The 26,757-nt window shown below is 43.9% G+C and overlaps 2 protein-coding genes across 4 annotated transcripts in view; both read left to right on the top strand.

Annotated features, from left to right (window-relative positions):
* Positions 1 to 740: 740 nt before the first annotated feature.
* Positions 741 to 4,240, top strand: snrpd2 (small nuclear ribonucleoprotein D2 polypeptide). Its single transcript, XM_021582799.2, has 3 exons — positions 741 to 962; positions 1,349 to 1,528; positions 3,810 to 4,240. Coding segments are annotated over exons 1-3 (357 nt in total). The 5' UTR covers positions 741 to 960; the 3' UTR covers positions 3,985 to 4,240.
* Positions 4,241 to 10,845: 6,605 nt separating this feature from the next.
* vaspb (vasodilator stimulated phosphoprotein b) overlaps positions 10,846 to 26,757 on the top strand; it is a 32,323-nt gene continuing 16,411 nt past the window's right edge. The window contains exon 1 of one of the 3 annotated variants that reach the window (XM_021582798.2): positions 10,846 to 11,422. In XM_021582798.2, coding sequence (XP_021438473.1) covers positions 11,418 to 11,422 — 5 coding nt within the window. In that variant the 5' untranslated portion in view covers positions 10,846 to 11,417. Of the gene's footprint in view, positions 11,423 to 21,626; positions 21,879 to 26,757 lie in introns of those variants that run through there. The other 2 variants (XM_021582795.2, XM_021582797.2) reach the window with 2 other exon arrangements.

The following is a 26,757-nucleotide window of genomic DNA, read 5'->3' as shown; positions in this document are numbered from 1 at the left end:
TTGTATCCAAATCCGGCTTTAAACTTCTTCACAACAGTATCTCGGACCTGCCTGGTGTGTTCCTTGTTCTTCATGATGCTCTCTGCGCTTTTAACGGACCTCTGAGACTATCACAGTGCAGGTGCATTTATACAGAGACTTGATTACACACAGGTGGATTGTATTTATCATCATTAGTCATTTAGGTCAACATTGGATCATTCAGAGATCCTCACTGAACTTCTGGAGAGAGTTTGCTGCACTGAAAGTAAAGGGGCTGAATAATTTTGCACGCCCAATTTTTCAGTTTTTGATTTGTTAAAAAAGTTTGAAATATCCAATAAATGTCGTTCCACTTCATCATTGTGTCCCACTTGTTGTTGATTCTTCACAAAAAAATACAGTTTTATATCTTTATGTTTGAAGCCTGAAATGTGGCAAAAGGTCGCAAAGTTCAAGGGGGCCGAATACTTTCGCAAGGCACTGTATGTTTTAGTAAGATTGGATTTTTTGCATTTATAGCAATGGCTATCAACTGTACTGCAGGGATAGAACTTAAGTCACAGAAAATGTAGGTTGTAGTGGCAGATGCAGAGAGAAATTTGGGTGTACGAGACTTGATGTCAGAGTTACAGGGTGTGTTGTGTAGTGGTGTCCTGTCTTTTAAGGCTTTTGGCCTGAGGTAGGACTTGATAGATTAAATAGTGGAGTAGGGTGGTGGGTTTTCGTTGAGTGTAGGGTTAGATGGTAGGGTTTTGTTAATTTATTTTTCAAGCAAAGCATAAGGGTATATATATACTCCAGTCTAGTAGGTGGCGGTAATACAACAAAATTGAATGCCAACTGCCCTTAAACCAAAGAAGAAGAAGTTGTTGTACAGAGAACACACGAGTGTGGCGTTGGAGATTAAAGAAGCAGGCAAAAAGCTAACATATTTACTAGCTTGGTTTCCTGCTAAAATCGCCATTCGCTGAAGAAAATATGTAAGTAACTTACTTTAAATGACCAATGTGTGCATTGTTTATATACAGTTAAACAGAGCCTAATCACTGTGGAAAGAATTGTGGTTAAATTTGGCTAGCTGGCTGGCTGGTTAACGATAGTGTATGATGACCTAACGTTACTAGCGATAGTAACTACTGTAGCTAGCTAACCATAATAAACCTAGGAACTTATCAGCCAACAAGCTAATACATATTGCCTTTGGCCACTTCATGTAAAACAGTTTTCCACTTTGTTAGCAGCTAACTGTTGGTCTAAATTAACGTTAGTTTGGTCAAGTCTCAATCATCATCATCTCGATCAACAATGTTTGAATTGCTTGGAGTTTAACTCTGTTAACAATAAGTATCCTCAATAATCCTTCCAGGAGCCTGTTAAATAAACCCAAGTCTGAGATGACTCCTGAGGAGCTCCAGAAGCGGGAGGAGGAGGAGTTTAATACTGGGCCCCTGTCTGTGCTCACCCAGTCTGTCAAAAACAACACACAGGTCCTCGTCAACTGCCGAAACAACAAGAAGCTGCTTGGCCGTGTCAAGGCATTTGACAGGTATTTATGTAGCTAGGCCACTGTATTTTCCACAAGCCGACAAATCCACTATAATTGAGAATTTCAATAAGCATTTCTCTACGGCTGGCCATGCTTTCCACCTGGCAACCCCTACCCAGGTCAACTGCCCAGCACCCTCCACAGCAACCCGCCCAAGCCCCCACCATTTCTCCTTCACCCATATCCAGATAGCTGATGTTGTGAAAGAGCTGCAAAATCTGGACCGCTACAAATCCGCCGGGCTAGACAATCTGGACCCTCTCTTTCTAAAATTATCTGCCGAAATTGTTACAACCCCTATTACTAGCCTGTTCAACCTCTCTTTCGTATCGTCTGAGATTCCCAAAGATTGGAAAGCTACCGCGGTCATCCCCCTCTTCAAAGGGGGAGACACTCTAGACCCAAACTGCTACAGACCTATATCTATCCTACCCTGCATCTCTAAGGTATTCGAAAGCCAAGTTAACAAAACGATTACTGACCATTTTGAATCACATCGTACCTTCTCCGCTATGCAATCTGGTTTCCAAGCTGGTCATGGGTTCACCTCAGCCACGCACAAGGTCCTTAATGATATCATAACCGCCATCGATAAGAGACATTACTGTGCAGCTGTATTCATCGACCTGGCCAAGGCTTTCGACTCTGTCAATCACCACATTCTTATTGGCAGACTCAACAGCCTTGGTTTCTCAAATGATTGCCTTGCCTGGTTCACCAACTACTTCTCTGATAGAGCTCAGTGTGTCAAATCGGAGGGCCTGTTGTCCGGACCTTTGGCAGTCTCTATGGGGGTGTCACAGGGTTCAATTCTCGGGCTGACTCTCTTCTCTGTATACGTCAATGATGTTGCTCTTGCTGCTGGTGATTCTCTGATCTACCTCCACGCAGACGACACCATTCTGTATACTTCTGGCCCTTCTTTGGACATTGTGTTAACTAACCTCCAGACGAGCTTCAATGCCATACAACTCTCCTTCCGTGGCCTCCAACTTGCTCTTAAACGCAAATAAAACTAAATGCATGCTATTCAACCAATCATTGCCCGCACCTGCCCGCCCATCCAGCATCACTACTCTGGACGGCTCTGACTTAGAATACGTGGATAACTACAAATACCTAGGTGTCTGGCTAGACTGTAAACTCTCCTTCCAGACTCACATTAAGCATCTCCAATCAAAAATGTAATCTAGAATTTGCTTCCTATTTCGAAACAAAGCTTCCTTCACTCATGCTGCCAAACATACCCTCGTAAAACTGACCATCCTTCCGATCCTTGACTTCGGCGATGTCATCTATAAAATAGCCTCCAACACTCTACTCAGCAAACTGGATGTAGTTTATCACAGTGCCATCCGTTTTGTCACCAAAGCCCCATATACTACCCACCACTGCGACCTGTACGCTCTCGTTGGCTGGCCCTCGCTTCATACTTGTCGCTAAACCCACTGGCTACAGGTTATCTTCAAGTCTCTGCTTCGCTGGTCACCATAGCAGCACCCACTCGTAGCACGCGCTCCAGTAGGTATATCTCACTGGTCACCCCCAAAGCCAATTCCTCCTTTGGTCGCCTTTCCTTCCAGTTCTCTGCTGCCACTGACTGGAACGAACTGCAAAAATCACTGAAGCTGGAGATTCCCATCTCCCTCATTAGCTTTAAGAACCAGCTGTCAGAGCAGCTCACAGATCACTGCACCTGTTCATAGCCCATCTGTATACAGCCCATCTATCTACCTCATCCACATACTGTATTTATTTATTTTGCTCCTTTTGCACCACAGCATCTCTACTTGCACATCCATCTTTTGCACATCTACCATTCCAGTGTTTAATTGCCATATTGTAATTACTTCGCCACCATGGCCTATTTATTGCCTTAACTCCCTTATTTGACTTAATTTGCACTCACTGTATATAGACTTTGTTTTCTACTGTATTATTGACTGTATGTTTTGTTTATTCCATGTGTAACTCTGTGTTGTTGTATGTGTCGAACTGCTTTGCTTTATCTTGGCCAGGTCGCAGTTGCAAATGAGAACTTGTTCTCAACTAGCTTACCTGGTTAAATAAAGGTGAAATAAAAAACATAAAAAAAATAGTTGGGAAGTCATCAATTGGAGTTATATGGTTAACCACAAATGTCCAACAAATACAGACACAAGATAATGTGTGCATTTTGTTATCACATGTTACCCATATCCCCCCCAAAGACCCCCCAAAGACTTGATTCTTAATGCTTTTTTGGTTAACTGTATACATTTGTATTCCCCTCTCAATGCAGACACTGCAACATGGTCCTGGAGAATGTGAAGGAGATGTGGACAGAAGTGCCCAAGAGTGGCAAGGGCAAGAAGAAGTCCAAACCAGTAAACAAGGACCGTTACGTCTCCAAGATGTTTCTGAGAGGAGACTCCGTGATCGTGGTGCTGAGAAACCCCCTCATCACAGGGAAATAGACTGTTAATTTGCCCACTTCACCTGTCTTTGTCAAAGAGATGATGGCAGGCAGTGGATGGGCTGTCATTATGTGAAAATAATGTTTTTTGTTTTGGAACCGAGAGGAATCTGAGCTGTGTGTTTAGAATTGAATGTGAGAAAATGATACCAAGTTCACACTTTGGATTGCTGATTAAGATTATTCCTGACGTTCTATTTTGTTTAGGGCGCTAATTTAGTTTTTCATTTTAATAATAAAAGACGAGAAGTATGGTATTCAGTGTTGTGAATACGTCTACACACTCTTAGAACATAGCCAGATGTATTCTCTACTGTATCTCAAATAGTTTCAGGCTCGAAAGCAAGGGATATGTTGGGATGAACAGAACTCTGACTCTTGACTTCTCTCTTTCTCTCCTCCTCCTCTCCATCCTCTCACTCTCCTCTAGCCTGTTTCCCCAGGCAGAAGCTTGGGTGTCAGTGTTGATTTCAGGTGGCAGCGCTCAATATGCGACAAACTGCCGTTTAAAGAACCATGCATTATAGATGAGACCAGATGTGCTGACTGTCACTTCACACCCTGCTCTGCGTTCTCCGTATCATCTTGTCTCTTCGCTGCGACTCACCCCATCCTGACCACTTTGTTAGCTAATTGTCTCAATAGCATATTTATTTCTTCTCAAACAGTTGGCACTTAAACCAGTGCGGTTAACTTGGGGCTTGAGTGCCCGTCCCAAGGTTATTTGCCAGTAAGTGGCATACTGTACAGTGCTTTTCGGAAAGTATTCAGACCTCTTGATTGTTACGTTCAAGCCCTATTCCCCCCTCCCTCAATCTCCACACAATACCCCATAATTAAAAAGCAAAAACATGTTTAGACATTTTGCAAGTTTATTAAAAAGAAAAAACATCACATTTACAGACCCTCAGACCCTTTACTCAGTACTTTGTTGAAGCACCTTTGGTAGTGATTACAGTCTTCTTGGGTATGATGCAACAAGCTTGGTACACCTGTATTTGGGGAGTTTCTCCCATTCTTCTCTGCAGATCCTCTCAAGCTCTGTCAGGTTGGATGGGGAGCGACGCTATACAGCTATTTTCAGGTCTCTCCAGGGATGTTTGATCGGGTTCAAGTCCGGACTCTGGCTGGGCCACTCAAGGGCATTCAGAGACTTGTCCCGAAGCCACTCCTGCATTGTCTTGGCTGTATGCTAAAGGTCGTTGTGCTGTTGGGAGGTGAAACTTTGCCCCAGTCTGAGGTCCTGAGCACTCTGGAGCAGGTTTTCAACAAGGATCTCTCTGTACTTTGCTCTGTTAATCTTTCCCTCAATTCTGACTAGTCTCCCAGTCCCTGCTGCTGAAAAACATCCCCACAGCATGATGCTGCCACCACCATGCTTCACCGGCGGGATGGTGCCAGGTTTCCTCCAGACGTGAAGCTCGGCATTCAGGACAAAGAGTTCAATCTTGATTTCATCAGACCAGAGAATCTTGTTTCTCATGGCCTGAGAGTCCTTTAGGTGCCTTTTGGCAAACTCCAAGTGGGCTGTCATGTGCCTTTTACTGGCAGCAGCATACCACCCTGCATACCACTGCTGGCTTGCTTCTGAAGCTAAGCAGGGTTGGTCCTGGTCAGTTCCTGGATAGGAGACCAGATGCTGCTGGAAGTGGTGTTGTAGGGCCAGTAGGAGGCACTCTTTCCTCTGGTGTAAAAAAAGATCCCAATGCCTCAGGGCAGTAATTGGGGACACTGCCCTGTGTAGGGTTCTGTCTTTCGGATGGGAAGTTAAACGGGTGTCCTGACTCTCTGAGGTCATTAAAGATCCCATGGCATTTAGGGGTGTTAACCCTGGTGTCCTGGCTAAATTCCCAATCTGGCTATCAAACCATCATGGTCACCTAATAATCCCCAGTATACAATTGGCTCATTCATCCCCCTCCTCTCCCCTGTAACTATTCCCCAGGTCGTTGCTGCAAATGAGAATGTGTTCTCAGTCAACTTACCTGGTAAAATAACAGATAAATAAAAATAAAGGAGTGGCTTCTGTCTGGCCACTACCATAAAGGCCTGATTAGTGGAGTGCTGCAGAGATGGTTGTCCTTCTGGAAGGTTCTCTCATCTCCACAGAGGAACTCTGGAGCACTGTCAGTGACCATCGGGTCCTTGGTCACCTCCATGACAAAGGCCCTTCTCCCCCGATTGCTCAGTTTGGCTGGGCGGCCAGCTCTAGGAAGAGTCTTAACGGTTCCAAACTTCTTCCATTTAAGATCTTAAATGCTGCAGAAATGTTTGGTACCCTTCCACAGAGCTAGTTTTCTGTCTCGGAGCTCTATGGACAATTCCTTCGACCTCATGGCTTGGTTTTTGCTCTGACTTTGCACTGTCAGCTGTGGGACCATATAAAGACCAGTGTGTGCCTTTCCAAAACATGTCTAATCAATTTAATTTTACCACAGGGGGAGTCTCATCAAATTGTAAAAACATCTCAAGGATGGTCAATGGAAACCGGATGCATCTGAGCTCAATTTCGAATACTTACGTAAATAAGGTATTTCTGTTATTTTTAATACATTTGCAAAAATGTCTAAACCTTTTTTCTCTTTGTCATTAAGGGGTATTGTGTGTGTGTTGATGAGGATTTTAGAATAAGGCTGTAATGTAACAAAGTGTGGAAAAAGTCAATGGGTCTGAATACTTTCCAAATGCAATGTATGTGCAAGAGCACAATCATTCTCATTTTGCAGGACTCTTTTAAATAATCTGTTGTCTGAATTAAGACTGTGCATGGTTCTTTAGGTTTGTTCAAAGGTCACAAAGTATTCCCTGCTGGGCATAAAGAGTAGCAGTTAGTTATACATAAATCTCATTATGTCTTATTGATTGACATCCCCTAAACTTGAGTCCCAGAGGAGGAGGGACATGAACATTGTTGAGGAATTTTGCCAAATGCTTCCTCTTCCCCAAAATAACCAGGTAATTTTCTGGAAGCTATTTGTTTGCTTTTCCCATCCTGAATGTTGTGATGTTGATACCATTTTAATTTAAGTTTAATTGAATGTGCTTTGGAATTTAAATATGTTTGCAGAGCAGTCAGAAGCCAGATGGGAATCTCACAGTTACCTATATGCATCTTAGTCTATATCTCACTGTCTTGTGTTGATTCCTATTCCATATTTTCCATTGAGGCGAGTCCTCTTATAGATGACTATAACTATTGTTGTGCTTCTCTAGTCCCATAGCTACTTCAGTCTTACTCATGGCACTGCATCACACATGTTCTTTTGAGAGTTTTCCCATGCTCTTTTTGGCCCACCCAGTCCTTCCAACCCTGGGGCTGTCCTCCAGGTCTCCCACATATGAGGGAACATATCTTGGGCAAATACATCCTCTTCATGCCCCCCACCCCCTCTCCCTGTTAAATTGCTCGCCCTAAGGGCCACTGCACCTGTGGTATCTCTTTGTGTGGGGGGCAGTTCTCTGTAACTGATTTACAGCCCTCAGGTGAAGCCTTCTGGGATGTGTGTGTCAGAGAGAGAGGAAGAAGGAACTTAAAACGAACTTGGATAAAACTCAAACTAACCCCCCTCATCCTTGTCTTTGTAATCTGTAGGCCAACTCATTATTTTCCTGATCAGAGATGGGAGAAACATTCCTATTTCTCTTTTTTTGGTCTCTGTCTGCAGCAGTTCGTGTTAGCACCAATAATACAGTATTTTCAATCTCTTGAGTGTTCTGTTTCGTGAAAAGCATGTGAAATGGCTAGCTTAGTTAGCGGTGTTGCGCGCTACCAGCGTTTCAATCGGTGACGTCACTCGCTTTGAGACCTTGAAGTAGTGGTTCCCCTTCCTCTGCAAGGGCTGCGGCTTTTGTGGAGGGATGGGTAATGATGCTTCGTGGGTGTCAGTTGATGTGTGCAGAGGGTCCCTGGTTTGGTCGCGGGGACGGACTAAAGTTATACTGTTACACACACCTATTCATTCATTCCTAATGAGTTATATAAAAGGGTGCCATGTGTCTTTACGCATGAGTGAGACTTCTTGAGTCTATTTCCCTCCAGATTTTGGGGTGTGACTCTTCAACAGGAAGGAGGATGTTTTATTCAGTAGGCAGCTGGAGCAGAAGGCGCGATAAGAGGGGAAGTGTGATTATGATAGCGATCGGCCATGCATCGATACTCTCCCCTCCGCGCAACGCGACACCCTCATCCAGCGTGCGGCTCACACTCGCCATCGATCTTGCCTGGTAACCCGAACCGCTGCAGTTTGTTTCCAAGCAGATCCATGGTCGGGGTATCAGTGCCACGAGGCATGTGGAGAAAGAGTGACAGAGTATAAACTCTGTAAACAGCAGTGGAGGCTGCTGAGGGGAGGACGGCTCAACATAATGGTTGGAACGGAGCAAAAGGAATATTTGATACCACATATTCTGCTCCAGCCATTACCACGAGCCAGTCCTCCCCAATAAAGGTGCCACCAACCTACTGTGACATACACAAACACACTTGAGGTCACCTCATCCCAGTGAAAGAAAATATGCTGCTACCCCACACATCATTTAATATTTTTTTATTTAATTAGGCCTACATATAGGAGTTTTAATACAAATACATCACATACTGTATGTTATTGGCAGACTAAAGGGAAATGTGGATATACAATGTGTACTGGTACATGGACATGCCAGTTATGTTGAGCTGCTTGCTATGTGTTCTTTTTCCTGATAAATCAGATAAGGGCGCAACTATAGACTACATAGCAACAAATATGGTTTACGTATACAAACTGACTGGAATTTTCTCAAACAAAATTGTAGGCTACACTTATCAATATTAAAACATAAAATCATTCTCTTAATAAAAACAGGTAGTATCTTCCGCCATCTAACGGCGTATATTAGTACTGTATTTTGTTTGACCGGCCAGTAGAGGGCGTGCTTAAACTTTAACTACTGCAGGCTACATGAGTGCAAAATGCTGAGCAACACTCAATACCTGTCAAACACCACCAGTCTACAGACCGAGCAAACAGTTGAAGAGGGACAAACTGCTAAGGTTTGATAAAGAAAGAAAAAAGAAAAAATTACGAGTTTCAGCTCTAAATCCTCCTTAACATAGACCTATCTTCTTCCACTGTGCTGTGACTTACATATTTGTGCCTTAGGTCTTCCTCCCCATTTCCCCTAGTAGAGGTCAGAGACCTAGTCGGCTCATTTGGGCTACATTTCTTTAGCTTCCCTCAGCCTGGCGACTGGCCCAGATCTCTCTACCCCCCCCCCCCCCCCCCCTCTCTCTCTCCCGCTCTCCTGTCCTCCAAACACACACACTATTTTTCATAAGAGAATGTTATCTATTATGCACAGTGAAATCCATGACCCATATTAATCCTTATTAAATTGATTAGTACTCAACCCCTTGCCTCCACCACCATTCACATTGTTTTCCAGACTAAGTTTCAATCTCTTCTACTCTCATTTTTTGCTACTGTCTTATAATGCAGTAAACTAGATTCCTGTTTACATAACCCCTAAAAAGAGGGCACAAACGCTCTCTCTCTCTCTCTAAACTGAGTTTACTAGGTAAATACTATTTTGTTTGAGAAAATTCCAGTCAGTATATATAAACTATATTTGTTGCTACCTTAATCTACCTTAATCTAACTCTCATATTATCTAATCACTTGTCCATATTATCTAATCACTTGTCCAAGTCCAACAAGTCCATGTGAAACTGTGCAAAAGAGAATCCTAACATTACAGCACAGTCTACTTTTATTTTTTTTACCTTTATTTAACTAGGCAAGTTAAGAACAAATTCTCATTTTCAATGACAGCCTAGGAACAGTTGGTTAAGTGCCTGTTCAGGGACAGAATGACAGATTTGTACTTTGTCAGCTTGGAGGATTTGAACTTGCAACCTTCTGGTTACTAGTCCAACGCGCTAACCACTAAGCTACCCTGCCGCCCCAACTTCTAGGTGAACCACTTTCTGGGAGTAGAGGGACCGTCTTTGACACACACATTTTCATTTTCTCACCAGTTTCCCACAAAATGACATGCTTGGATGGGGAAAATGTGATTATATAATTAACATGAGTTTATATAATTTCTTGAAAATGTGTACTCTATTTTTGGGTGCAGTTTCAGTAGTGGCCAGCAGACAGCAGATTGAATGGAGGGAGCTCAAATTGTGTGACAGGCTGACAGTTGCTCTGTAGACAGCTGCCGTGTGTGTTCAGGCCTACCAGTGCTTCAGATGTTTACACATGCCATTGAGACATAATGCAGTCCTTCCTCTTCTGCTCCAGTTCCCTCACCCCCATAAGGAGAAAAATGCTACAGTATTGCTCAAGAAGTTTTAGGAATGCAGTGCAAGATATCATGGTGGTGACAGCACTGTATAATTCGCTATATTCTTTCCCATTATCTTCCTCCTTCATTGTGTATGAAGTTAGAAGGCCTGTGGTGGTGGCAGGTAGCCTAGCGGTTAGAGCCAGTAAACAAAATGTTGCCAGTTTGAATACCTGAGCTGGCAGGGTGAAAAATTTGTCAATGTGCCCTTGAGCAAGCCACATAACCATAATTTGCTCCAGGGGCACAGCACTACTATGCCTGACCTACACAGTTCACTGCACCTATGTGGCAATATACATATTTGTTTTTGCCTACATACAGTCTACAACTAGTTTCTTAAACTATTTGTTGTCTCACCACTATTCACGTTATGTGCACAACGTTGATTATAGGGCAGTCTTGTTCAGTCCAACAGGCCTATGTTGCTTAAATAATGATAAATACAGTTTGTTCCCAACTTTCTATCAACCTTGAATATCCGAATTAGAGTTATGCCTTTCAACCACTAGGGAATGGCGTGGTGTGGATTTTTTTCAAAGGTTAGTGCAATCCGGCATCCTTGGGACATGGACATCACTCCCAAAAGCCGTTTTAAAATGTCCACTTCATTGGGACGTACCACTGATCCCAGATAGCAAGGACCTATTTTCTAACTACAGAGAGGAGGGGCCGGTGAACATGGAATGAAAACCTACTTCGAGTTAAACACCAACGAAATTACGTAGACCAGGACGAAGGTTCACAGCATTACCGATCAAGAGGAGTTCCCACTTTGAGAAAAATCAGAAAGAGACTTTAGTTTGTCCTGGCACGGTTTATGGTAGCCTGTTTAGAAAGGAGAGATGAGTCTCGGATCCTGATTGGAGTTGACAAGCGCGCTCCACTACTGTATCCAGCCTTTCAACCCCTCTCCGAAACCAGGAAATCGTCGAGGTGTGCTTATCTTTATCTTGCTTGTGGATCGTAGGCTACCCCTTTGCGGGTAGATCCATGTGTATCTCGCCGATATCGTCGTTTTTTATTTAATTGTTTTGCTTTTGAACCCGGGCTCAGATCTGAAGCCGAAAAAACTGCATCGGAGTGGATCTCTCTTCTCGCCTAACAATGAGGTAAAGCGGGTCAAATCGGATCGGTCTGTTCATTGTGTTTATTTTGTTTTGGAACTACAATACAACAGTTTTGTGCGCTTGTAGTGCTCGCGCATGGACGGTGCGAGTTTTTGTTTGGAGTCTATCACATGATTTATCATGTAACACCGATAGATCTCGAACTGTTTCGGTAGTCTAGTTTGGACTCAAGATAGACATGTCATTATTAAAGTGACCGCCAGACTAGACCAACTTGTTTCAATGTAGAATACCTAATACAATGTTTCACTTTGTAGCCCAGTTGAGCCCAGATAGCCCAGATAAGTGCAAGCTAGAGCGCGGTGTCTGTCTGGTGTCAGTCAAAAATGTATATGACTCTGTCCTCTTGTCATACAGTAGTAGCCTGTTGCTCTGTCATAGTTGAACATATTGTTTAGTGGCCTAATTCCAGTACATTAGGCCCAGAGGGCATTAGAGCGGGTCATTTGTACTTTACTTGAATGGCAATTTGTGTCCCATAGTGATTTAGGTTTATCATGGAATCAAGATTTATTGTGGCCTATTTGGGAAATGGGACGCTGCTATCTGTAATGGTGCCCTGTGGTTGAGCACTCTGTGTAAGCTAGGCATGGAGCTGTCTGGTCAGCTGGCTTGCGGTATAACACCACGTATCCATGCAAGGTCTCTATTTTTTTCCCTCTGGTAGTTGGCCAACCAGGGTTGTACACGGAACCAAATTGCACCGAGCATGGAACACTCTAGTCTACACATTCCACATCCTGTTGAAGCTTGTGCAGTTGGCAATTACATGCTTTGAAGCAGACACTGGTTAGGCTTTTCTGGAATGTTTAATTTTTAAATATTTTTTTATTCAAACACAAAGGCCCCTCGCATATGACCTGGGCACATGTACATTTGTATACTCTTACTCTATCCACAATGTATATTTGCAGTGTTTCCATAACCTGTGCAACAAGTTCTTTATCTTGAATCACTCACTGCTTTTGTAAAATCTAGTTGGGCAAGTAAGGCCTTATTGTTTTTAACCTGTTGCTGATCACTTCGGTTTACTTTGTTAAAACCAACACTGACCTCTAAGCCTACTAAATTCATGGGCTCCGGCCCCACCTAAAGAGGTCATGTCATTTACCTTGCTTACATAATGTAATGTTGTCGGTCACATCCAGTTCATTGTCCTCCAGCATAATCTACCGTATTTGAATGTTGACACAGAAATGCAACCAACTGGTTAAATGTTCCATGGTTTCTCCCAATATAGGTAGGCCTAGCCCTAGATCCTGAGCTGACCCAAATCTAATACATAGAAACCTCAGTCAATACATCCAAGGCAGTTTGTTACATGTTCTCTGTCCACCCTGGCTTTGCATACATTCTCCCTATAAACATAATCAGCTGAGCCTTTCTGGCCAGTTTCCTCCATGTTTCTCTCTGACTGTATGCACACTGACACACAGGAAATAAATTAGTCTTCATTAATGGCAGCTGGAGGATTCATTGTTATCAAAGTGACGCCTGCTGTGACTCGCTCCAGGTGTCTGGTACTAACTGACTCCCCCTTGGGCTGGGCTAGCATACAGTAGACCTACACAGGACACCCTTCAAGTGTAAGGTGGTTGTGAAACATGCCACATTTGATCTAACAAGTCATTCCATGCGCTGTGTTGAAACCAAATCAAATTTTATGTCACATGTGCCAAATACAACAGGTGTAGGTAGACGTTATGGTGAAATGCTTACTTACCATGGTTGGAGTCAATTTGAATTGAAGACAGTCAATTTTGAAAGTAAACAGAAATTACAATTCAACAATAAAAAAAAAAGGGAATTAGTTTTCAATGTACTTTTCAGTTTCTTGAGAAGTCAAACTTTTTATTTCAGAAGTTTAAACATTTCAGAATTTTAAATTCAAATCACTTCCTGAATTGACTGCCTTCCATTTGAGTTAAGCTCAACACGGTTACTCACACCATATATAAAAAAGTATATGGACACGTCTTCAAATTAGTGGATTTGGCTATTTCAGCCACAACCGTTGCTGACAGGTGTATAAGATTGAGCACACAGCCATGCAATCTCCAGAGACAAACATTGACAGTAGAATGGCCTTACTGAAGAGCTCAGTGACGTTCAACGTGGCACCGTCATAGGATGCTACCTTTCCAACAAGTCAGTTTGTTAATTTCTGCCCTGCTAAAGATGCCCCGGTCAACTGTAAGTGCTGTTATTGTGAAATGGAAACATCTAGGAGCAACAACGGCTCAACCGAGAAGTGGTAGTCCACACAAGCTCACAGAACGGGATCGCAGAGTGCTGAAGCGCATAACGTGTAAAAATTGTCTGTCCTCGGTTGCAACACTCACTACCGAGTTCCAAACTGCCTCTTGAAGAACTGTTTGTCGGGAGCTGCATAAAATAGGTTTCCATGGCTGAGCAGCTGCTCACAAGCCTCAGATCACCGTGTACAATGCAAAATGTCAGCTGGAGTGGTGTAAAGCTAGCCACCATTGGACTCAGTGGAAACATGTGCTTGGGTCAGTTGAGGTAATATGTACATGTAGGTAGAGTTAGTGACTATGCAAAGATTATAAACAGAGAGCAGCAGCAGTGTAAAAGAGGGTTCTGGGTAGTCCTTTGATTAGCTGTTGATGAGTCTTATTGCTTGGGGGTAGAAGCTGTTAAGAAGCCTTTTGGACCTCGAATTGGTGCACCTTTACCGCTTGCCATGCAGTAGCAGAGAGAACAGTCTATGACTAGGGTGGCTGGAGTCTTTGAATTTTTTGGGCCTTCCTCTGACACCGCCGAGTATATAGGTCCTGGATGGCAGGAAGCTTGGCCCCAGTGTAGTACTGGGCCGTATGCACTACCCTCTGTAGTGCCTTGCTGTCCGAAGCCGAGTAGTTGCCATACCAGGCAGTGATGCAACCAGTCAGGATGCTCTTGATGGTGCAGATGTAGAACCTTTTGCCGATCTGAGGACCTATGCCAAATATTTTCAGTCTCCTGAGGGGGAAAATACTTTGTTGTGCCCTCTTCACGACTGTCTTAGTGTGTTTGGACCATGTTAGTTTTGTTGGTGACGTGGACACCAAGGAATTTGAAGCTCTCAACCTGTTCCACTACAGCCCCGTTGATGAGGATGGGGGCGTGCTCGGTCCTCCTTTTCCTGTAGTCCACAATCGTCTCCTTTGTCTTGATCACATTGAGGGAGAGGTTGCTGTCCTGGCACCACATGACCAGGTCTCTGACCTCCTCCCTATAGGCTGTCTCATTGTTGTCGGTAATCAGGCCTACCACTGTTGTGTCGTTGGCAAACTTGATTGTGTTGGAGTCGTGCCTGGCCTTGCAGTCATGAGTGTACAGGAGGGGACTGAGCACGTACCCCTGAGGGGCCCCTGTGTTAAGGATCAGTATGGCGGATGTGTTGTTACCTACCCTTACCACCTGGGAGCGGCCCGTCAGGAAGTCCAGGATCCAGTTGCAGAGGGAGGTGTTTAATCCAAGGGTCCTTAGTTTAGTGATGAGCTTCGAGGGCATTATGGTCTTGAACGCTGAGCCGATGCCAGGAGAACGCTACCTGCCCCAAAGCATAGTGGCAACTGTAAAGTTTGGTGGATGAGGAATAATGGGGCTGTTTTTCATGGTTCGGGCTAGGCCCCTTAGTTCCAGTGAAGGGAAATCATCTTAACTCTCAGCATACACTGACATTCTAGATGATTCTGTGCTCCCAACTTTCAGCATGACAATGTCCCTGTGCACAAAGTGAGGTCCACACAGAAATGGTTTGTCGAGATCTGTGTGGAAGAACTTGATTGGCCTGCACAGAGTCCTGACCTCAACCCCATCGAACTCCTTTGGGATGTATTGGAACGCAGACTACGAGACACTCACTAATGCTCTTGTGGCTGAATGGAAGCAAGTCCCCGCAGCAATGTTCCAACATCTAGTGGAAAGCCTTCCCAATAGAGTGGAGGCTCTTGTTGCATGCAAGGGGAGGACGAACTCCATATTAATGGCCATGATTTTGGAATGTGATGTTCAGTGAGCAGGTGTCCACATACCTTTGGTCATGTAAGGTACAAGCTCTTTCCCAATGATGCAGAGTTAAAGAAGAATAGACAATATCAATAGGCAGGGATTTATTTATTTATTTATTTCACCTTTATTAAACCAAGTAGGCCAGTTGAGAACAAGTTCTCATGTACAACTACGACCTGGCCAAGATAAAGCAAAGAAGTGTGACAAAAACAACAGAGTTACACATAAACAAACGTACAGTCAATAACACAATAGAAACATCTATGTACAGTGTGTGCAAATGTAGGGAGGTAAGGCAATAAATAGGCCATAGAGGCAAAATAATTACAATTTAACATTAACACCGGAGTGATAGCTGTGCAGATGATGTGCAAGTAGAGATACTGGGGTGCAAAATAGAAAGAGGATAAGTAACAATATGGGGATGAGGTAGTTGGGTGTGATATTTACAGGTACAGTTATCGGTAAGCTGCTCTGACAGCTGATGCTTAAAGTTAGAGAGAGAGATATGACTCCAGCTTCAGTGATTTTTTTTTTTTTTGTTGCAATTTGTTCCAGTTATTGGCAGCAGAGAACTAGAAGGAAAGGCGGCCAAAGGCAGTGTTGGCTTTAAGTGACTAGGCAACAGGATATACTACACTGGGCTGGCAGTTGGCCTCGTGGTTAGAGCGTTGGACTAGTAACCGAAAGGTTGCAAGATCAAATCCCTGAGCTGACAAGGTAAAAATCTGTCAGTCTGCCCCTGAAGGCAGTTAACCAGCTGTTAGTGAAAGTAATAGTTTGTTCTTAGCTGACTTGCCTAGTTAAATAAAGATAAAATATATACTGTATGCTTTCATTCTCTCCACACTGAGCAAAAAAAACATATTTTTTTCTTCAACATTTTAGTCATTTAGCAGACACTCTTCTCCAGAGCGACTTACAGGAGCAATTAGGGTTAAATGTCTTGCTCGATTACTGGCCCAACTCTCTTAACCTCTAGGCTACCTGGCGCCTTGTGTGTTTAGAGTAATAAAAGGCTGCTCTCATCAGTTTTTAAAATGTTCCCCTTTCACTCTCCATGCTGAGCACATGTAGTATTGATCTACTTAAAAGCAAGAACACCGATTTCTGACTCACCTACAGTCTCCTTTTATTTCTCTCACATCATTCTTTGTCTGCCTGACTGTATTGAAATGAGCTATGGAGGCCTGACTGGAAGAGCTATGGAGGCCTGACTGGAAGGGCTATGGAGGCCTGACTGGAAGGGCTATGGAGGCCTGACTGGAAGGGCTATGGAGGCCTGACTGGAAGGGCTATGGAGGCCTGACTGGAAGGGCTATGGAGGCCTGACTGGAAGGGCTATGGAGGCCTGACTGGAAGGGCTATGGAGGCCTGACTGGAAGGGCTATGGAGGCCTGACTGGAAGGGCTATGGAGGCCTGACTGGAAGGGCTATGGAGGCCTGACTGTATTGAAATTAGCTATTTAGGCCTGACTGTATTGAAATGAGCTATGGAGGCCTGACTGGAAGGGCTATGGAGGCCTGACTGGAAGAGCTATGGAGGCCTGACTGGATGAGCTATGGAGGCCTGACTGGAAGAGCTATGGAGGCCTGACTGGAAGGGCTATGGAGGCCTGACTGTATTGAAATGAGCTATTTAGGCCTGACTGTATTGAAATGAGCTATGGAGGCCTGACTGGAAGAGCTATGGAGGCCTGACTGGAAGAGCTATGGAGGCCTGACTGGAAGAGCTATGGAGAGGCCTGACTGGAAGGGCTATGGAGAGGCCTGACTGGAAGGGCTATGGAGAGGCCTGACTGGAAGGGCTATGGAGAGGCCTGACTGGAAGGGCTATGGAGAGGCCTGACTGGAAGGGCTATGGAGAGGCCTGACTGGAAGGGCTATGGAGAGGCCTGACTGGAAGGGCTATGGAGAGGCCTGACTGGAAAGGCTATTGAGAGGCCTGACTGGAAGGGCTATGGAGAGGCCTGACTGGAAGGGCTATGGAGAGGCCTGACTGGAAGGGCTATGGAGAGGCCTGACTGGAAGCCGGTGGCTAGTGTAGACTCACAGGGAGGGTATTCCACTTGCTACCCTCCCGTCCCCCTCTACCATCATCAGTGATATTTTGACCCTGTCACCCCTGGTTGAAGAGTCAGGAGCTATTATGCCTGATGTTTAGGTGTTTGTCTAACTTTGTCTCCGTTTGACAGTCATTAGTAACATTCATTGCCTTAATCATGTAGTTAAGAATTTTATGGCACAACGTTGTTGTGTATTTGTCATCACTAATCATTTGGTGTATGTCAGTATGGTGATTTTAATGTAAACTATTTCCATAATTCCTTTGTTCATGGAAGTACATTCAGGTGGGTTCCCTGTACAAAAATCATTGGGATTCTCCCTCACCACGATGAGATGTGTGTGATTAGTATTCACCCAAAAATTGTTTGCGCATCATTTATACATTAACACTGAATGTCGCTGTGGCCGTGCAATCTGTGCCATGCATTATCACAAGCTTTTCCATTTAACGCTGCTGGCCTTTTATGTCAACACCTGATCACCACTGCCCCATAACAATTTACCCCCATCGGTGCTCCTTGTTCTAGGGCAAATAAATAGGCCTTTATGTGGGGGCCTGCCTTGGGATTAGAAGCAGTGCACAATGTACAAAACCTTCTATTGTCTCAATAGTGCCAAATCCAGTTTCCTTGGTGGTTGTTGTGGGTTCTATTACTAAGCATCTAGATTACAATATCCCCCCTCCTTGTTCAGAGGTGTTACTCAAACGTATACAGTCTAGGCGTCTGTAGAATGGTGGGTAGGGCATGGTAAACCGGAAGCAACAATAGGGCTTTGTTCATTGCCACTGACAAAAGAATCCTCTACACCCTCCTATAGCATGGTATACTGACGGTGAATCAAACGCACAAGTCATATAATTAGGTACACCTCTCAACGCCAAACATATCGCAGTGTGTTGGGATAGCACTTAGCTCTGGAGCCTGCAGCCTTGCTGGCTCTGTCCTAGTGGCTAACGGCGGGTCTAATTAGCCACTACTCAGATTTGGGACACTTGTGCATATAGTGGAGGCGCGCGTGAATGAGCAAATGGAGGGTCGAGGGTAAGGGGTGATTTGGGATTCAGCCTGACACTCCCATATTTACCATTTAAGTTCCTTCCTTCCACCCTAGCTAGTATCTTTCCACACACCCATATCCCTCATTCCCAACGCTCCCAGTTTCTCCTTTTATATCCCATGTAGTGCTGCAGCTGATCCATATAGATGCTGTAGGTCAGGAGGAAACTGTGCTTTCACAGAGCCACTGTTGTCTCTGGAACAACGGTCATCATATTCTCCTTCTGGTTCCCTGGGCAGCTCCAGGCCTTGGTTGGCTTCGTCCCAACAAGCCCAGGGCATCAGCATAGCTACACAGGGTACAAATTGCACCGTCACTGTGGAGCTGTAGGTGAGCGACTAACCACTAGGCATTGGATACCATAGAATTAGGACCTAGAATAGTCATTTAATAGGATCTCTATGTTGGATACTCTAAAAGTGGTTGCTGGCCAAGGCTGAGACAGGCTGGGTCTTGTTGCAGTAGCCATGCTGTAATGATTTAATGCATGGTCAGCAACGGCTGCCATTTCTCCTTCCTCCTCTTCTCTTTCTCTCCATTCATAACTCTCTCTTCCTCCCTAGGCAAATATTAATGTCTAGTGATTCACTGTTGTTCTGAATCTGATTGCTAATGGGCACACACACACACACAGAGTAGGTTCAGAAGAGTGCCACTCCATAATGTGGCATAATGGGCGTCTGTGGAGAACGGTTTTATAGTGACAGCCATCGCACTCTCTCTGTCATGTCTACTGACTTTCCCCTACAGCCATACATGAGGATGCTGAGAGTGCATTGACTGGATAAAAGCTATGTTTTGGTTGGAAAATGTATATTGAGGCTCAAGCGATGCCACTGTGGGTTAAATAGATTGGGCATCAAAAACTATTTCCTGCATGGGTGACATTTTTGTGAATGATTAGCGTAGCGACTAATCTTGTTTACCGAAACTATCAGCTTTTGTGATATCGCGGGACTGGTTGCCTCTTCAGAGCTCCCAGTTGGGTCTCTCTGTCTGATAATATCTATGTTGAATAATTCTAGGTTTTAGTAATTTGGATACATGAATTCACTACCCATTGAAAAGGTATCGTCTCAATGGGCTGTAACTGTAGAAATGACCACCTCATTCAAAAGGTAGACTTACTGATCCTCGATCCATTGCTTCATTTTCAAGTTATAAGCATGTTCATGCATGAACTTTAGTGACCACGAGGCAAGTTGAACCGTTTTGAAGACACTGTGCATACCATCAAAGAGTAGGACAGCAACATTTGATAGATACATGATTTGATTGTGTACCAAAGATGAAAATGAGACTTCCTGTGTCTTGACCAACGTTGACCTGTTTTGAGGATCGTGATAAAGGCATTTCCACTACTACTACTCAGCATCTCTACTGAGCAAAAATATGAATGCAACAATTTCAAAGATTTTACTGAGTTACAGTTCATAAAAGGAAATCAGTCAATTGAAAAACATTTTAGGCCCTAATCTATGTATTTCACATGAATGGGCAGGGGCGCAGCCATGGGTGGGCCTGGGAGCGTGTAGTGGCCCACTTGCGGGCCAGTCCTACCCACTTTTTAAATTTTTATTTTATCTTTATTTAACTAGGCAAGTCGGTTAAGAACAAATTCTTATTTTCAATGACGGCCTAGGAACAGTGGGTTAACTGCCTGTTCAGGGGCAGAACGACACCTTTTTACCTTGTCAGCTCGGGGAGTCGATCTTGCAACCTTTCGGCTACTAGTCCCAACGCTCTAACCGCGACTACCTGCCACCCCACTTGCGGGCCAGGCACACCCACTGGGGAGCCAAGCCCAGCCAATCTGAAATATATATTTTTTACCAGCAAAAGGGCTTATTACAGACAGGAATACTCCTCCGATTCTTCAGCTGTCCAGGTGGCCGGTCTCAGACGATCCATCAGGTGACGATGCCGTATGTGGAGGTCTTGGGCTGGATGTACTGCCAAATTCTCTAAAATGATGTTGGGAGTCGGCTTATGGTAGAGAAATGAACATTAAAATCTCTGGCAACAGCTTTGGTGGACATTCCTGCAGTCAGCATGCCAATGGCACACTCCCTCAACTTGAGACATCTCTCGCATTGTGTTGTTTGACAAAACGGGACATTTGGAGTGCTGTTTTATTGTCCCCAGCACAAGGTGCACCTGTGTAATTACCATGCTGTTTAATCAGCTTATTGATTTACCACACCTGTCAGGTGGATGGATTATCTCGGCAAAGGAGAAATTCTCACTGACAGGGACTTCCACAATATTTGAGAAGCTTTTTGTGCGTATGGAACATTTCAGGGATCTTTTATTTCAGGTCATGAAACACTTTAAATGTTATATTTTTGTTCAGTGAAATGTATAGCTAATGCTAAGTGTCAAGCCAGAGGCATGCAGCACTCACAGACCTCCATAACAGTGAGTTATCAACTCAATATAGATTATCCTTCCTCGCTCCCTCTTTTTTGTGCACGGTGGGCACAGTTTCATACCCATAGCATATTCTCTGGAGATGTGGACATAGTTACATGTCTGGACAACAGATAGGGAGAGGGTGGGGAGTTTCTCTTCATCTCTCACCCCCTAATGAGGGGGATCTTCCCCGAGGGGGTTTGCCTCCTCCTCTGCCTCCTTAGCTTGTCAGGGCGGATACGCTTCGACATGTAAAAGGAATTAAGCGAACACAGAGAGGAGAGCGATGATTCGATGGTCCAAATAAGGGCATAGTGAGTGCCAGTCACAATCCCCCCCCCCCCCCCCCCCCCACAGCGCTTCAGGAGCTGGAATGCTGCTTTTGCTCCTCGGCCTCTTTCAAGTGGTCAGAGGCCTGGCCCAGACAGCCAGGGAACGTTTCCGCAACGTTGGAGAGACCTATTCCAGAGAAACTCAGGCACCGATGAGTCAGCACACAAAGAATGCTGACGCAAAGAATGCTGAGTGGTTTGAACTTGACTGAGAAAGAGAAAGTGAGAGAGTTGGTGCATAAGAGAGTCCGACACCTTCTGAGAGAGAGACAGGGAAAAAAAGATGACCAGCGTGTGTGGCTGACGGGGGAGAGACTAAAGGCAGTATCCTAAAGTCTGTGTCGCAGCATGCTAGGACCTGTGTGAGGGAGCAGGCACGCGGAAGGGAGGGAGACGGAGAGAAGGATAGAGTTAGGAAAGTTATCAGCAGTAGGCCAAGGATTACCACAGGGGCCCTGGTCCTCCTCAATCTTTAGTCTGGGGCTTCAGTAGTCAGCCAGTCGCTCCATATGGTTAGCCTCTTATAAATACCTGTACTTCAAGGGGCTGAGGTATGCGATCCATCTTTACAACTGTTTATTTGGACAGCATTAAATTACTTTGACTGTACGCTGAAGAGGATGCTCTGTGTTTTTGTATGTGAGAGATTAACACTACTTGTTATTCAGTGAAGTTACTGTCTGTGTCCCACTGTATGTCAGTGTCACTTGGGCCAGAGGTATCACTGAGTCTGTGATGTCACTGACAGCCCTGTACTTGGCTGGAGGGAAAGTTCATTGAGGACAATACTGTCAGATGACACTGGTAACTTCAATTTTTGCCTCAAAACTAATGCAATTGTTTTTATGTTTTTGTACATAAACTGGATAAGAGGTCACACGGTTGGTCACCTATGCCCCTGTCGTTTGTGTGTGTGTACTCACCTGGTGGTGGTAGAGAGAGTCCCAGGTTGTGCGCTGTATCCTAGAGAGACAGGACCAGGTTATTTCTACTCTGCTTTTAAGAATGTGTGATATCGGTATCTGCATCATCATCCACAACATGGAACTGTGGTCTATATTTTTATCAAGGCTGAGAGGGGGAGTTAGCGTTGCTTTACTTTTCATTGTTTTAGCTCTCACTTCAAAGTAGATGTTTTAAAGTGGGCTGAGAGGGAAGAGGACCTATGAGTGAAATAACATTTGTTCACATTTCCAATAGGGGCGAAGTCCTCCTGAGATCTGAATAAACTGAACTGTGATGCCTTTTATTCATTCCCTTTAGTCATGTTCAATATGACTGATAATTTACGACTCAAACTCTTATCTTTGGAAACATAAAATGCTTTTGGAGTAGAGCACAGTTATTGATTTGTATAGCGCAATACCGATTTTTGTATTGATCTGTTGATGTGATGTGCTACACTGGACAGTTTGTCTGGCATGAATGACCACAAGGCACAATGGCAGGACATGGCAAGCACATAACATACTTTTGTATAGATAGTGTATGTGGACACCCCTTCAAATTAGTGGATAGAGCTATTTCAGCCACATCCGTTGCTAACAGGTGTATAAAGTCAGGTACACAGCCATGCAATCTCCATAGACAAACATTGGCAGTAGAATGGCCTTACTGAAGAGCTCAGTGACTTTCAACATGGTACTGTCATAGAATGCCACCTTTCCAACAAGTCAGTTTGTCAATTTTTGCCCTGCAAGAGCTGCCCCGGTCTACTGTATGTGCTGTTATTGTGAAATGGAAACGTCTAGGAGCAACAACGGCTCAGCCGAGAAGTGGTAGTCCACACAAGCTCACAAAACGGGACCGCAGAGTGCTGAAACGCGTAGCGTGTAAAAACCATCTGGCCTTGGTTGCAACTAGAGGTCGACCGATTAATCGTAATGGCCGATTTAATTAGGGCCGATTTCAAGCTTTCATAACAACCGGTAATCTGCATTTTTGGACACGATTGTGGCCGACTACATTGCACTCCACGAGGAGCCTGCATGGCAGGCTGACTACCTGTTACGCGAGTGCAGCAAGAAGCCAAGGTAAATTGCCAGCTAGCATTAAACTTATCTTGTAAAAAAACAATGAATATTAACTACACGTGGTTGATATTACTAGTTTATCTAGCTTGTCCTGCATTGTATCTAATCGATGCGGTGCCTGTTAATTTCTCATTGAATCACAGCCTACTTCGAGAAACGGGTGATGATTTAACAAGCACATTCGCGAAAAAAGCACTGTCGTTGCACCAATGTACCTAACCATAAACATCAATGCCTTTCTTTAAAATCAATACACAAATATATATTTTTACATCTGCATATTTAGTTAATATTACCTGCTAACAGGAATTTATTTTAACTAGGGAAATTGTGTCACTTCTCTTGCGTTCCGTGCAAGCAGTCAGGGTATATGCAGCAGTTTGGGCCACCTGGCTCGTTGCGAACTGTGTGAAGTCAATTTTTTCCAAACAAAGACCGTAGTTCATTTGCCAGAATTGTACATAATTATGACACAACATTGAAGGTTGTTCAATGTAACAGCAATATTTAGACTTATGGATGCCACCCGTTAGATAAAATACGTAACGGTTCCGTATTTCACTGAAAGAATAAACGTTTTGTTTTCGGAATGATAGTTTATGGATTTGACCATATTAATGACATAAGGCTTGTATTTCTGTGTGTTATTATGTTATAATTAAGTCAATGATTTGATATTTGATAGAGCAGTCTGACTGAGCAGTGGTAGGCAGCAGCAGGCTCATAAGCATTCATTTAAACACACTTTTGTGCGTTTGCCAGCAGCTCTTCGCGTGCTTCAAGCATTGGGCTGTTTATGACTTCAAGCCTATCAACTCCCGCGATTAGGCTGGTGTAACCGATGTGAAATGGCTAGCTAGTTAGTGGGTTGCGCACTAATAGCGTTTCAATCGGTGACGTTACTCGCTCTGAGACCTTGAAGTAGCGGCTTTTGTGGAGCGATAGGTAACGATGCTTCGAGGGTGGCTGTTGTCAATGTGTTCCTGGTTCGAGGCGAGGAGAGGGACAGAAGCTATACTGTTACACTGGCAATACTAAAGTGCCTATAAGAACATCCAATAGTCAAAGGTATATGAAATACAAATGGTATAGAGAGAAATAGTCCTATAATTCCAAAATAACTACAACCTAAAACGTCTTACCTGGGAATATTGAAGACTCATGTTAAAAGGAACCACCAGCTTTCATAGGTTCTCATGTTCTGAGCAAGAAACTTAAACGTTAGCTTTTTAACATGGCACATATTGCACTTTTACTTTCTTCTCCAACACTTTGTTTTTGCATTATTTAAACCAAATTGAACATGTTTCATTATTTATTTGAGGCTAAATTTATTTTATTGATGTATTAAATTAAGTTAAAATAAGTGTTCATTCAGTATTGTTGTAATTGTCATTATTATAAATAAATAAATTGGCCGATTTAATCGGTATCGGCTTTTTTTGGCCCTCCAATAATCGGTATCGCCGTTGAAAAATCATAATCGGTCGACCTCTAGTTGCAACAGTCAGTACTGAGTTCTGCCTCTGGAAGCAATGTCAGCACAATAACTGTTTCTTCGGGAGCTTCGTAAAATGGGTTTCCATGGCTGAGCAGCCTCACACAAGCCTAAGATCACCATGTGCAATATATAGCCTCCTTATTGTTTATTTAGTAAATATTTTCTTGACTCCATTGTTGGTTAAGGGCTTGTAAGTAAGCATTTCACGGCAAGGTCTACACCTGTTTTATTTGGCGCATTTGACAAGTGGAGGCTGTTGTAGCAGCAAAGGGTGGACCAACTCCATATTAATGACCATGATTTTAGAATGAGATGTTCGAGTGTCCACATACTTTTGGTCATGTAGTTTATAAGTGTCCAACATCTTCTGCCAGATTAACAGAGAGATAGAAGGCCAAAGTGGAACAAGTGGAGGGAAATTGTTTAGTGGAGGGGGCTTGAGCCCAAAAAAACGTAGACTGATTTAACTGGTAGCCTAAGTATGAACGCAGTGATGAAGAAGAGGATTGAGGGATTAAGAGGGACGATGGGGGCCAGATGTGGAGACAGAGAGGGGGAGGAAGAAATAAGGAGTGTGGAGAAGCATGGTGGGATGGCCTGGTAAACAGAGGGAGAGAGCCACTGGACCTGACTGTACTTGTCAGTACAAGCTCTGAGCAAAGCCTTATACAGACATTTCTTAGAGCGTGTGCCCCAGTCGTGCGCTGCAGTTTCCTGTTAACCCCTCACTGACTGAGAAACTATAGGCTCCCATTCCGGCTCCAAATGTCAGTGTTGGCTAACTTGGAGTTTCTGTCTTTTTATTTTAATTCTCAGCTAAACTTGGCCTTTGAGTTTGGTTTATTGGTTCTCCTGTAGGCGTTGTCTGTCTGTATTCAGGCCATAAACTTATCTTAATGTTATTATCATAATGTTATCAGTTAGGTTGCTAGGAGCCTATAATTTGTCATCTTGACAGACAGGATATTTTCCTAACCTTTGCATGCAAGAGCACTTGGTTATGATTTTAACATGTGCAGTAGCCACAGCTAATGTTTCAAGGGTATGTGAAAATTCCTCAGATTAAGACTGAAAATGACCATTGCCTGGTTGAGTTATTTTAAGGTTCAGCCAGTGACCTATTGACTCTCACAGTCCACTCTTACAGGTTAAATGAACTAGTCAGCTAGTTAACACTTAGCTAAACTACTAGTCTAGACTCTTAGCTAACTTTCGCGGACAGCATTATATGTGTTTTTTTGGACACTGTCACAGGAACAGGTTGTTTATGGCATGTATTTTTCATGGTTCATTCAGAAGCTAACGTGTGAAAAACGTGTGTCCATGTAGCATCCTGCCAACCTCTCGGACTCTGTCGACGTATGCACACACATGTAGTCTCAATATCTGTAGATGTATCAATAATTCACTCCTCACTCTGTCCTCCTGAGCCTATGCTTTCTCTCATATTAAAAATGCATTTGTTTCCCAGTCCTTTTCTCTGTACCTTCCCAGTTAGCAGCAGCCCTCACCACTCTATACCTGGGTGGGTCACATTCACTGAAAACAAGTGTGAGAAAACCTTTTGAAATAGAATATTGGCATACTTGCTGGATAAGTTCAGCTGGCACCTCTGTTTCTGTGCTTACTGACCACAATCCATGTCTCTCTTTCCTCACACCATTATGTCCCCAGCCAGGGACATCTTTATTTTATTTTTCCATCTATTAACTTCTTTCTTCACCTACCTTACCTAACAAGCATTTGGGTCAACAGTGAGCACATCAGTGTGTAAACTTGAAAGGGTGTGCGTTTGTGTGTGTGTGTTCACTAGTCAGGCTGAGTCAACCCTTATTAGGCATTGCTGGGAGCAAGAGGTGGGCTGTGGCTACAGAGATGTGTCACAGGAAGTGGGAG

The sequence above is a fragment of the Oncorhynchus mykiss genome, chromosome 24 (assembly GCF_013265735.2).
Source record: "Oncorhynchus mykiss isolate Arlee chromosome 24, USDA_OmykA_1.1, whole genome shotgun sequence".
NCBI lineage: Eukaryota > Metazoa > Chordata > Actinopteri > Salmoniformes > Salmonidae > Oncorhynchus > Oncorhynchus mykiss.
The sequence above is the reverse complement of the archived record's forward strand: the minus strand, read 5'-3'. Positions and strand labels throughout refer to the sequence as shown.